This window comes from Tursiops truncatus, chromosome 1, assembly GCF_011762595.2.
Source record: "Tursiops truncatus isolate mTurTru1 chromosome 1, mTurTru1.mat.Y, whole genome shotgun sequence".
In the NCBI taxonomy this organism is placed as follows: domain Eukaryota; kingdom Metazoa; phylum Chordata; class Mammalia; order Artiodactyla; family Delphinidae; genus Tursiops; species Tursiops truncatus.
This window is the reverse complement of record NC_047034.1, coordinates 182,718,911-182,731,621: the sequence shown is the minus strand read 5'-3', so window position 1 is coordinate 182,731,621 and position 12,711 is coordinate 182,718,911. Positions and strand designations below refer to the sequence as shown.

The 12,711-nt window shown below is 64.4% G+C and overlaps 1 protein-coding gene across 1 annotated transcript in view; it reads left to right on the top strand.

Annotated features, from left to right (window-relative positions):
* Positions 1–9,982: 9,982 nt before the first annotated feature.
* SKI (SKI proto-oncogene) overlaps positions 9,983–12,711 on the top strand; it is a 60,480-nt gene continuing 57,751 nt past the window's right edge. Inside the window, exon 1 of the mRNA XM_033841369.2 lies at positions 9,983–11,718. Coding sequence (XP_033697260.2) covers positions 10,750–11,718 — 969 coding nt within the window. The 5' untranslated portion in view covers positions 9,983–10,749. The remainder of the gene's footprint in view (positions 11,719–12,711) is intronic.

Here is a 12,711-nt window from a genome sequence, read left to right as displayed (position 1 = left end):
GCGGCGCCGGGGCCACTTTCCCCCGAGGCGGGGCCCGAGCGCGGGCCACCGAGCGGCCTCGAGGGGCGGACAGCTCAGGGCCCCAAGCTTGGCCGCCGGGCCCAGAGGAGCGGGAAAGGGGCATCCCGTGGGAGAAGCTCGCGATGGGCCCGGCCCCACGGCCGCCCCTCCCGGAGCTTCCTTCCAGGCAACGAGGGGGCCTGTCTTGCTCCTCTCCAGGCCAGGAGCCGGCTCGGCCCTCTGAAATGCCCAGCACACGCTGTCTGGACACCCCTTCAGCTGTGTCCTCTGGGGGCCCACTGCGTCCGCGTGGTACCCGGCCACAGAAATGAGGCAGGAGGTCTGAGGTCCCCGGGCCCTTCTGCCCCTGGGGGGACCCCTGCAGCCTCAAGGGGCTCCTGGGCTGGTGCCCCCTCTGGAAAGCAGGGCTGTCCTGCTGGGGCCTCCAGTGGCACTTAGCCAGGCATCCTCTGTCCTGACCTAAGGAAATGCTGCAGCTCCTCTGGAGACGCAAGTCCTGGCGGACATGTTGCTGGGATCGGGGCCCACGGATGACCCAGGTGCCCCAGACCCAGAGGGAGGCAAGCCCACCCCCATCCCTGGGACAGTGACTGGTGATGGCAGAGCCCTCGTGCCCTGGGGAAATCCCTTCCTTCCTCCCCCTCACGCCTGAGGCTGGGGGTGGGGCTGCGTCTCTGCCCTCAGCCCTCCCAGGGAATCTGGAAGGAGCTGCCCTCTCTTCTCTCCCACCCTTGTTCTGCGGGGTGGGGGGAGCCCCCTCCCCGCGCAGGGTCGGGGGGGGCGCCCTGGGAGCCTGGGGGTTTTGCCTCTCATGCCCAGATGCTCTTGGCTGGTGATGGCTGAGGGTTGGAGAGGGAAGGGGGGAATGGAGCCCCGCGTAGGGGGAGCTCAGTCCCCCAAGAAATAGCTCGGATGCCTTATGTAATGAGTGAGCTCACTGCAGCGCCTGCCAGGAGTGACGGCAGGAGGGCGGGAGGGGCCTGCTCTGGAACGGAGCACGGCTCCGACGTTTTACGAGGAGAGAGGGGCCCAGGGCCTGTGCAGCAGGAGGGGACTGCAGAGGCTGGGCCTGGGGTCTCCTGGGGCGGCAGGGGCCAGGGAGGGAGCAGGGCCCGGGTGCCGTGGACGGGCCTGGGGTCCGTAGGCCGAGACCCACCCTACTCCTCCTGAGCCCCCAAGTCTCTCTGGGAAGCCGCGTGGGGGGCCTTGGAGGGGTGGGCACCAGCTGCCCTCTGTCCTCCTTCCCTCTCCCCTTCCCGTGACGTTCACCCGGGGCGGACACTGCTCTGAGGACGGCCTCTCCATCCTTTCTTCCCTGCCGGAGGCCTGGGCCGCCGCCCCTTCGTGGCCCCTCCCCTCTGGGGTGTGCAGCGACCCCCGACCTCCTGTGCGACAGGCCGAAAGCCCAGAGCCAGCCCAGCTATCCTCTGTCTCCTGGAGACGCAGCCTCAGGCCCAGAGAGGGGAAGGGGCTCAGGGCGGCTGCAGCGGCCGTGTGTGATGCCCCTCGGCCCGGGGATACGTGCCCCTGCGCCGGTGGCTGGGCCTGGCGTGAGGTGCCTCGTGTCAAGAGACCTCCCTCAGACCGTCCACCAAGATTTACTGAGAGTCTGCCCACCACTCACTGCCTGGGGTCCCTGATGGGGAAGCGACAGGTCCCAGGCAAAAGGAGGCAGACCCCAGGGCCTGGGCAGGGGCTCAGGGCGGGGCACACCCTGCTCCTAGAGAGTGTGTTTGGGGAGGCCGTGGGCCCAGGACAGGGGGATGGGGCCTGTCCTGGTGCTGTAGGGGCGAACATCCCCGGTGGGGTGGAGCAGGACGTGGGGGTCCCTCTGGATCTCAGAGTCACCGGGCTGCTGGGAGGTCGAGTGGGCGTGTTCCAAAGGCAGGCTCCCTTGTTGCTCCACCTCTCCACTGAGGTCTCTGGGGTCTGGCCCTCAGAGCCCTCACCTGTTCCCGGCCCCCCACCCCGACGGCTCATCACAGCCACCTGCCCACACCCTGCTGCAGGCAGCTGGGTCTCACCCGGGCTCCCACATCCTTACCGCACGGTGCGCTGGGCAGGTCCCGGGCCACCCCGGCCTTGGTGTGCCCTGCCGTGACACGGGATGGTGACCCCGTGCCCTCAGAGCCACCTGTGCACGTGAGTGTGTCTCATGGGCCCTGGGCCCCGAAGAGGTCCTACTGTCATTACCGGCAGCTTGGGCCCCTGGAGGACGTCTTTGGAAGATGCTGGTGGGACCTTCCTGCAGGCGAGGACCTGCCTTTCCGCCCCCATCCTGTCCCTTGTGCCCAGCTGGTGCCTCTCGGCAGCGTCTGCTGGGCAAGGGCAGGTTAGGGGGTCCCCGAAGGGGCCCAGCTCCCCCTCACACCCGGCTCGGCAGCCCTGCCCCTCATCCCGGGGCCCAGGGCCCAGCTCCCCCTCACACCCAGCTCGGCAGCTCCGCCCCTCGTCCCGGGGCCCAGGGCCACCCTATGATTGGCGGGTTGTGGCCAGCAAGGGGCACGTTCTGTCCGGAGCAGCACAGGACGCTTCGGGGCCAGGGTCCTGCGGGCAGGGGCGGGTCGCAGGGCAGGTGCCCACAGCACGCCCTCCAGGCTGAGGACGTGTCCCCAGAGGCAGGGGCTTGGAGCCCGTGGCCGGGGGGGGGGGGGGGGGGGGGGGGGGGGGGGGTGGCTGGCGGTGGCGGCAGCCTACGAGTCCCTCCCTCATTCCTGCTCTTTCTTCCTGCTGCTTCTGGGCCTCCAGGGCTTGTGCTGAGTAGGGCCGGGTGGGGTCTCCCTCCCCCCAGGGACAGGGGCTCCAGAGCCAGCCTTGTCTCCCCGGCCTGGGGTCAGGGCCTAGACGTGGGCCTGGGGTCAGGGCCTAGACGTGGGCCTGAGCAACCGCCTGGCTCCTGGGACTGCCCACTGCCCTGCTCGGGCCCCCAGAGGCCAGGCGGCCTCAATGTTGCCCCACAGGGCTTCGTCCGCGGCTGAGGCTGGGCCTGCTGTGTCGGGGCGGGCGGGGTTCTGGCAGTGCCTCGGGGCCATGGGGTGGGCATCTGGGTGGCTCTGGTTGGCACAGGAAAGGGGCCCACTCTTCCCTTCCATCCAGGAAGACAAGGGCAGCTCCTGGACAGGGGCAGGACTTCGGGGCTGCTGCCCGCAGTGGGAGATGGGCAGGACTTGGGGGCCCTGGATGAGGCAGCCAGCCCACCCTCATGGCCAGTGGCGACTCCCACGCGCCATGGCCAGGTCCTCTGCTCAGCTCCCCAAGCACCAGCTCAGCTGACCCCCACGAGGCAGGTCTGGGCTGAGTGCTGGGTGCAGGAGCCACGTGTGACCCGGCCCAGGCCTTGGTCCCCAACCACCTCAGGGGAGGCACACACACACCCTTGGCCCCTGGATGAGTAGTCCTTATATGGGCCACGAGGCTGACCCCACAGAAGGTTCCATGAGGGAAGGGGGTCCCTCCCAGACAGAATGGTCCAGGGGAAACAACAGGGAAGGTCAACAAGACTGAAGCAGATTCTTTGGAAAACTAGAAAATGCAGGTCAGCACGAGGAAGAAACTAAAAATATTTGTAGTTCCCTCACTTGGCAAAAACCACTTTCTTGTCTCTGATGTAGGAACTGAAGACCATAAATGTCTGAGCACCACGCTGGCTGTGCCGATGATTGACGGCGCTCCGTCATCATTCAGTTTAAAACTTTTTGGGGGCTTCCCTGGTGGCGCAGTGGTTGAGAGTCCGCCTGCCGATGCAGCGGACGCGGGTTCGTGCCCCGGTCCGGGAAGATCCCACATGCCGTGGAGCGGCTGGGTCCGTGAGCCATGGCCACTGAGCTTGCGCGTCCGGAGCCTGTGCTCTGCAACGGGAGAGGCCACAACAGTGAGAGGCCCATGTACCGGAAAAAAACCCAACAACTTCTTGGGACTTCCCTGGCAGTCCAGCCGTTAAGACTCTGCACTTCCACTGCAGGGCCACGGGTTCGATCCCTGGTCCAGGAACTAAGATCCCACATGCCGTGCAGTGCGGCAAAATAAACTTTTTGTGATTCCCATTTTATTCCTTCTTTAACTAATGACTTATTCAAAGTGTGTTCTTTAATGTCCCAAACTGTGGCATTTGGGGGGGGCAGAACGTGAGTGCGTCTTTTTGTTGTTACTTATGTTTAGAGTTATGATTTGTTCATTTTAATTCTTACCAAAGAAAGATACATAGATGAAAGGAACAAAAAGAACCCAAAGGGTTAAGACTCTTTGGACGAGTCTGGTGGTCACTAAGCCATCGCCGTCCGCCCCTGGGTCCGGTGGCCTGGCCTCAGCCTCTCCCAATTCTTTCAGCCGTTTCTTGTCTCATTTTTCTCCATTCTTCTAAATTGTGTTCTCTTGCTGCTTCTTTCTTCGTTTACGAGTTTTGGACATCGTGAGACGGAGCAGCGACGGCCCAGCACCTCTGCCCTCACCTGACTTTCTCTTTTCTCTTCCTAAATGACCTGAGTTGTTTACACTATTATAACCGTGTCAACACTGCTCACGGCTAGGCCAAGTGGTGAACTCTGCTGAGGTTTTCTCTTTGTCTTTCCTGGAGTTAATATTTGCTTTGCTTTCTTTTTCATCTGCTGAGTTTGTTCCTACAGCTAATATCTCCTACCTCATCCAGGAGGCTCTCCAGTTTTGAATCTAGTCAGATACATCCTATATTCCACCAGATCCTCGTTTCCCTGTCACCCTCTGCCCTCTTGTCCTATTCTGGGCTGGTTGCTTTCTGGGCTCCTCCTCCAGGCTGCTGGGCAGAGTCTCTATGTCCCCTTCATGGACCAGACAGCCCCTTCTCAGCCTGGATGGTCATGGCGGGAGCCTGGCTCCAGCTCTCGTTTGAGAAATGGCCTGTGGCCTCAACTCCTTCCCACCGTGGCCTTAACTCCCTGACCTCAGTGGCGTGAGGCCAACTCCAAGCCCCGTGTAGGCTGCATGGTCTCCGCCCCGCTCACCCCGGGGCCTTGCCTTCCGCCTTGTCTCCAGCTCTGCGGAGCTCCCTCCCTTCTGAATTTTCTCATTTGTACATTTAAGGAGCGATCTATATTCCCTGGCTTGTGCCCGTGTTGGACCAGGAAGGGGGTCCAGCTCCTCCGCCATCTTGGCCGGAGTTGCAGCAGACACTCATGGGGTTCTGCTTGTACCCCCCAGGCCTGGCCTGCCTTGCCCAGCGGCAGGGCTTTCAGCGGCCCCAGGCCGGAGCCCGCTCCGCTGGCAGCTCAGGCTCAGGAGGCCGCACAAAGAATCCATGCCTCCTCCCCATGACATTCTTAAAGATAAACTTTGTGTTTTCTACAATCTCAAGCTTAGAGAGAAGGTAGAAGTTGCCAGAATGGTACAGGAACACCACCCCTCCCGCCCCACAAACCATTGGAGAGTGAATTGCTGACATGGGGCTCTATCCATCACACCCCACAGCACCAAGTCCCAGGTAGGGCTGCTGCCCTCTGAGCCTCGGGCCACATCCGAGGCTTTCTGGTCCCTCCAATAACATTCTTTCTAGTAACGAGATCCAGCCAGGGACCACATGTTGCCCTGAGCCGTTGTATCTTTCGTCTCCATCAGTCCGGAATATTCCTCAGCCTTTCCCTGACTGTCATGAGCCTGACACCTTTGAAGGTTCCAGGCCCATCTTTCTGTACAAAGTCCCTCTGTGTGGGTGTCGGAGGTTTCGTCACGGCCAGGTGCAGGTTATGCCTCTTTGGCAGGAGAGTCACAGACGTGAGCAAGCATCCCACCCTGTCAGGTGGTGCAGGGTTACGACTGATCTGATGACCGCTGGTGTCCACGGATGGCTCGGTTTGGGTGGTACTTGACAGGGTCCCCCGGGAACTCACTGTTCTTCCTTTCGCAGACGGGAGCCTTGTGGGGAAGAGCTGTAAAACCATGCAAATAGCCCATTTCTCATCAAACTTTCCAGTTACGAATACATTTTATTTTAATAAATATTTAAATACGCATGGCCCTGTGGTCTAATACTTTACTTCACGGTTATAATCCACGGCCATCATGATGGTCTCCGACTTGCCGTTGGGGGCCCTTCGAGCCAGCTACGCGGCTTTCAGTGTGTCCCTGTTATGCTCTGGGCTCTCCTACTTCCCCACACAGTAAGATGTTCCGGCCTCGTCCTGTACTCTTTCTGCCCAAGCCCTACGACTAGCCATTTCTCCAAAGGCCCCTGCTTCCTTTGAGTGGAAGATGGCATTTAGAAGCCAAGACACAGGTTCTCGGGGTGCCTGCTGCTGTTGGGGTGTCATTCCTCTAAGGGCCTCTCACTGCATTTATCTCTTTCCATTTTTTGTTTCTTTTTTTTTAAACATCTTTATTGGAGTATAATTGCTTCACAATGGTGTGTTAGTTTCTGCATTACAACAGAGTGAATCAGCTATACATTCACTACATCAGCTACAGATATCCTCATACCTTTCCATTTTTTAATTCCCATCTCTAACAGCGAGAGACCTGAAGTGTCACCAGTAATTTGTTTCCTTATTTGCTCAATCCCATGTGTAATCAATCTCCCTGCTCCAGTGGATGTCCCCTCCCCTCCTTGGCCTCTGACCTCAATCAGGACGGCCCCCGGGGATGGCTCTGCACCCCAGGATCCAGTTCCAGGAGCCTGGGGTGACAGGCTGGTAACACACTCGGGTGTCCTGCCTTCCTTCCCTCCCTCCCTTCCTCCCACCCTGATTTGTATGTCCTGGAAACACCTCCCAAACACATATTTTCACTCAAATCTTTGTCTCAGGTCTGCTTTTGGTGGAACTCAAAATAACATAAAAGTCTTTTCTAAATTTTTATCAAGCTCATGTTACTTGAGTAATTTTTTTTTTCAAACTTCAAGTTTTAAAACAGTATCTCAGCACTTTCCTGACGATGGTAGTTTGTGCTTGTCTGAGACCAGGTGTTTTCTTCCCATGGAGCAGGGAGGAGGGAACAGGTGGGACCAAGGAGGGCAGAGCTGTCTGTGGGGGTCGCTGTCAGGACCTGCTGATCTGAGCCTCCCGGTCCGCTTCCCCAGCTGGGCCTCTGAGCTGCCCCTGAGGCCAGGGGCAGCTCATCAGTGCCAGCACCCTCTTCTCTCAGGTCTCGGGGTGCTGCTGGCTGCAAAGCCCACCCCCAGGTCCTCAATAATCTTGATCCTTTACGAGCAGTTTGCAGATCCTTGGCCTCCTTGGCCCCAGGACACGGAAGCACACGGGGCAGAACTTGGTCTCCTTCGCCACTGGTCCCAGAGCCTGGCTTGTGCCCACGGGAAATGTGTATTTATCTCGCAGGTGAACACGCACACGACCAGCTGCCCATACCCGTCAGTGCGGCAAGGGCTGGAGAGTGAGCTGGGCGGGCCTGGCGCAGCAGGCTCCTGCCCCTGCCCTCCAACGTGCCTGTGCCCGTGGCCTGGACCCTCCACCTCACAGTGTGGTGCGTGGCCTGTGGCAGGGGTCAGTGGGGGGAGCAGGCCACTGGCCAGGGCAGCTGCTGCAATGAGTTGAAAGGAGGAAGGCCAGACACTGGGGGCCCCCACCTGGGCTCGTGGAGAAGACAGGGCCTGGCTGACTCTCTCTAGGTACAGCCGTCCTGGCCCTCGGTGGGTAGGACGGCCTCAGCTGCTCCAGAAACTCCAACATCTTTCGGGGAAGGAGACCTCAAGGTCCACCGAGGCAGAGAAGTTTTAGTGACCAGTCCAGGCCCTCCCTGAATCTCAGGGCCCTTCACCCCTCACCTGTCCCCCACCCTACACCCACCCACTTTGGCTTCAATCTGGGTTCTGAATCTCTGGGAGTGTTGGTCCTTCCACCTGGCCCCTTCCCAAGACCCCTTCCTGGAGCCCTGCAAAGCCAGAGGACAGGGGGTGGGCGGGGTGGGGGGACACTGGGAGGCAGGCACTACCTGTCCAGGGGGCCTCAGGCTCGGGGCTCTCCCGGGAGTGCCCACTTCGCCGAACGAGGAGGAATTGTGCGTTTGGCTGGAAACCCTCCCTGGCCAGCCCTCTGGTGCTCCAACATCTCCTGTCAACTACAGTTTGCCTGACTGTATGGGAGTCAAAGCCACGTGGAAGGAACGGACTCAGGTACAACAGAAATTTTTTTGGTCCAAATGGGACCAAGAAAACAGCCTCCGAAAGCAAAGAAGTCCCTTTTTTTTGTTTTGTAAGGACCCCTTTCCTAGTTTTCCTGTGCCAGCGTTGGGGGCACTGGAGTGAAGAGTGGAAGACACAGCCCCCAGGGCGCAGGCGAGGGTGGGAGAGGGTTCACGTCCCTGGCGGGGCGTGGTCAGGCCTTCAGACGTGCAGCACTGCACCCTGAATCTCAGGCCTCCCTTGAGACTCTGCAGCCATGCATGTGTGGGGTCACTGCGCATCCTAGCTGCATCTCCAGACACCTGCCCGTGCCTGAGGGGCGACAGAGGCCGGCAGAGACACCGGGTCGGCCCCCCCGGGGGCAGACACAACCCTGGGGAGTGCTGGTTTGGGGCCAGTTCCAGCTTCCACTGGGGAGGCAGGAGCAATAGGTAACAAGCTGAAGGTCACACAGGCTGAAGTGGGCATGGCCCTCTCGCCTCTGCCTAGCACTGTGCCCCCCCCAACGTGTCCCCCAGTGCCCAGAACAGCTTGGGTGCCCTTGTCCTGTGGAGGAAAAGATGCCACTGCCCAGCTTGGCTGGACTGTCCTTCTGCCCCTGACTTGAGCACCACCAGAATCGTCCCCCTGATCTCAAGTCCCCACCCCCCAGGCCTCTGCCAGATGCTGATTCCTCTGGGGGCCGCCCGGCCAGCCTGTCCAACTTCAGGCCCCGTTCTTGTCCCACCCCGCACTTTCTGGTTTGTCTGGTTTGTCTCTCCCTCGTGATAGAGCCACGACAGACAGTGGGGTCTCCCACTGGCCATGCCCTGGGCGCCCTGCAGATGTATAAATGGCTCTCTGGGCCCGGGGGCTATAGGGTAAGGGTCGTGCCAGCTTGCCGGGGGCAGGAAGGAGCCAGGTTCCTGCAGACCCACCCTGGGCCTGGGCCTGGGCCTGGCGGCGACCTGGATGCAAGCCCTGCCCTGGAACTGGTGGGAGGCCCAGCCGCTGGCTGTGTGGGGGGACCACCTTGCAGGGTCATGGGGTGGCCGGCCCTGCGGCCAGTCATCCCTTGGGGGTGTTGTGTCGCGCCTGCATCGCTTGGGGGTCGCCAGAACAGGCTGCATGATGTCTGTGTCCCGTGTGGGGTCTCCAGGGTGCTGTAATCCCAACGTGTGTAGTAACCCACATCGTGCTGCTCGGTGTCCCTGTCCTATGTGGGACGTGGATCGTCTGGCCTGGCGTCCCCGTCGCCTATGTGGGGACCCCGGGGGCTGGGAGGTGGGCGGTGGAGGGTGTGCCGCCCCGTCCCGTCCGCCACTCAGCTGGTTTGCGGTTGTAGTGGGGACCTTGTGTGGGTTTCTGACGGCGATGCGGGGAGTGGTCATCGCTCTGGCGGCGATGCGGCGGCGGGCCGGGCGCCTTCGCAGCCTCGCAGGACGCTGCCGCCACCGGATGGGGGACCCGGGGCGCAGCCGCCGCCACCGCCCCCGCCGAGTGGCCTTCCGGCGGGCGGGCCCGAACGGAGCCGAACGGGGCTGAGTCCCGGACGGGCGGGGCCGAGCGGAGCCGAGCGGAGCCGAGTAGCGGCCGGGCGTGCCCGAGCACAGCCGAGCGGGCCCGAGTCCCGGGCCGGCGGGCGGGCCCAAGCACGGCCGAGTGCGGCGGAGCGCCGAGCGCGGGCGGGGGGAGCGCGCGTTCCTGGAAGAGCCGGACCGGGGGGCGGGCGCATTCCTGGCCGGCGCTCGGCTGAGGCGGGCGCGCGGCCCCAGACGACGCGCGGGGCGGGGCGGCGGCGCGGGGCGGGGCGGGGCGCGGGGCGGGGCGGCGGCGTGAGCTCAGCGCCCGGCGCTCAGTCCGAGCTGGAGCGAGCCGCCGGGAGGATGTACGCCGAGCCCCGCGCCGCCGCCGCCGCCGCCGCCGCGGTCTGAGGCCGCCCCACAGGCGCTCCGCCGTCCCGGAAGCCGCGCGCGCGCGCGCGGGCGGGCGGGCAGGCCGCGGAGCCGGGCGCGGGCGGCGGGGTGGGCGCGGGCCGGGCCGGGAGGCCGGCGGCGGGCGCGACGCGGCCGGCCAGCGCCGCCGGGACGAGCCGGGCGGGCGCCGCGCGGTGGGAGGAGCGGGGCGGCGGCGGCGGCGCGCCGCGCGAGGACGGCCCGGCGGGCCCCGCGCCCGCGCCCCCGCTCCTCCCGGGCCCCTCGGCCTCGGTCGCCGCGGAGATTCGCGCCTCGCGGCGCCGGCACCTGCCCGCGCGCCCCCCGCGAGCCCCGGGCCCGCGAGCGTTGGCGTTGGCGTTGGCGGCGCGCGCTGGGGCATGCCCCGCGCCTAGGGCCCGGGGGGCGCGCGGGGGGCGCGCGGGGGGCCCGGGCGGCGGCGGCGGCGGCGGCGGGCGCGGCGCGGGGCGCGTGGATGTGGCGCCGGGCCCGGGCGGCGGCGGGCTCCAGCGGCGGGACCCCTTCGCCCCGCCCGCCTTCCCCTTCGCTCCGCCGGGCGAGGCCGAGGCCGCGGCCGTGATCGGCCGGGAGCCGGCGGCGGGGGGAGGCCGGGGCCGGGGCCGGGGGCGCCGCCGGGGCGCGCGGGGCAGCGGCGGGGGCCGCGGGGGCCCGGGCGCGCGGGAGCGGGAGCGGCCTGGGGAGCCGGAGCGCACCATGGAGGCGGCGGCGGGCGGCCGCGGCGGCTTCCAGCCGCACCCGGGGCTGCAGAAGACGCTGGAGCAGTTCCACCTGAGCTCCATGAGCTCGCTGGGCGGCCCGGCCGCCTTCTCGGCGCGCTGGGCGCAGGAGGCCTACAAGAAGGAGAGCTCCAAGGAGGCGGGCGCGGCTGCGGTGCCGGCGCCGGTGCCTGCGGCTGCCGAGCCGCCGCCGGTGCTGCACCTGCCCGCCATCCAGCCGCCGCCGCCCGTCCTGCCCGGGCCCTTCTTCATGCCGTCCGACCGCTCCACAGAGCGCTGCGAGACCGTGCTGGAGGGCGAGACCATCTCGTGCTTCGTGGTGGGCGGCGAGAAGCGCCTCTGTCTGCCGCAGATCCTCAACTCGGTGCTGCGCGACTTCTCGCTGCAGCAGATCAACTCGGTGTGCGACGAGCTGCACATCTACTGCTCGCGCTGCACGGCCGACCAGCTGGAGATCCTCAAAGTCATGGGCATCCTGCCCTTCTCGGCGCCCTCGTGCGGGCTCATCACCAAGACGGACGCTGAGCGCCTGTGCAACGCGCTGCTGTACGGCGGCGCCTACCCGCCGCCCTGCAAGAAGGAGCTGGCGGCCAGCCTGGCGCTGGGCCTGGAGCTCAGCGAGCGCAGCGTGCGCGTGTACCACGAGTGCTTCGGCAAGTGCAAGGGGCTGCTGGTGCCCGAGCTCTACAACAGCCCGAGCGCCGCCTGCATCCAGTGCCTCGACTGCCGCCTCATGTACCCACCGCACAAGTTCGTGGTGCACTCGCACAAGGCCCTGGAGAACCGGACCTGCCACTGGGGTTTCGACTCGGCTAACTGGCGGGCCTACATCCTGCTCAGCCAGGACTACACGGGCAAGGAGGAGCAGGCGCGCCTCGGCCGCTGTCTGGACGACGTCAAGGAGAAGTTCGACTACGGCAACAAGTACAAGCGGCGGGTGCCCCGGGTGAGTGTCCCGCGCCACGGCCGGGCCCGGGGAGTGAGTAGGAGGGCGGGCTGCGGAGAGGGTGGGGGTTCCTCCTGGGTCAGGGGCTCTGCCTCCCCTACACGTCTCAGGGTTTGGTTTGGTTTTAAGGAAATTTGGGGTGGCGCTGGCGTCCCCGTAGATGGCCATGTATCTGGGAGGAAGGTCCTCCCGTCCGACTCCTAGGACAAGCCGCTTGCCTGGTTGGGGGCCTCGAGGGCTGGCCAGGGTGGGTGAAGCCTTCCTGAGGCCCATAGCCGGTGCCCAGCTGGGCCGGCAGGGGCAGGCTTCAGATCTCGGACTCTTCTGCCCTGAGTCCCGGGAAGTTTGATACCGGCCGCGTCCAGGCTGGAGCCGGGAGCCCAGGCCTTCCTGGGGCCCAAGGAGGTGTCCAGGCCGAGTTGGCGGAAGGGACCCGCCCTGGCCCTAACGCTCCCGGGCTGGCACACGGAGGGGCGCCTGCCCCTGTGTCCTAGCAGACAGAACTTGGCCGGGCAGGGCCTGTTTGTGCCTTGAAGGTTTGGGAGACACACTAAACCGAAGCCAGGTGTTCGGGCCGTGGTGGCAGGGGGCCGAGACTCGGCGACTCCAGCTCTGTGTGTCTGCCCTGGCCTGCCAGGGAGTGAATCCCAGAGTCCCCCGTGCGGGGGCGAGGGCCCCTTGGCACTGGGCTCGGGGACTGGTCAGCGGGCACCCGGGGCCCCGAGTGTCAGGGTAGCCGCCGGCCTGCGATTTGTTTTGGATGTGCACGTTTCCTTCTCTCCTTCTCTCTGAAACGCTGAAGGGCGCCGCGGGGAAGGGCCGCTGGGCTAGTCCCTGTTGTTTGCCAGACGGAGGATCTGTGTGATCCAGCCTGGCAGCTCCCGGGCCACTCGACGCCGAAACCATTCAGTGGGGTCCACGCTAACTTTCTGTGACATCTCCCCCCTCTCCCCGAGTATTTGTAACTTTTCTTTTAAATATCCAGGCTCATTA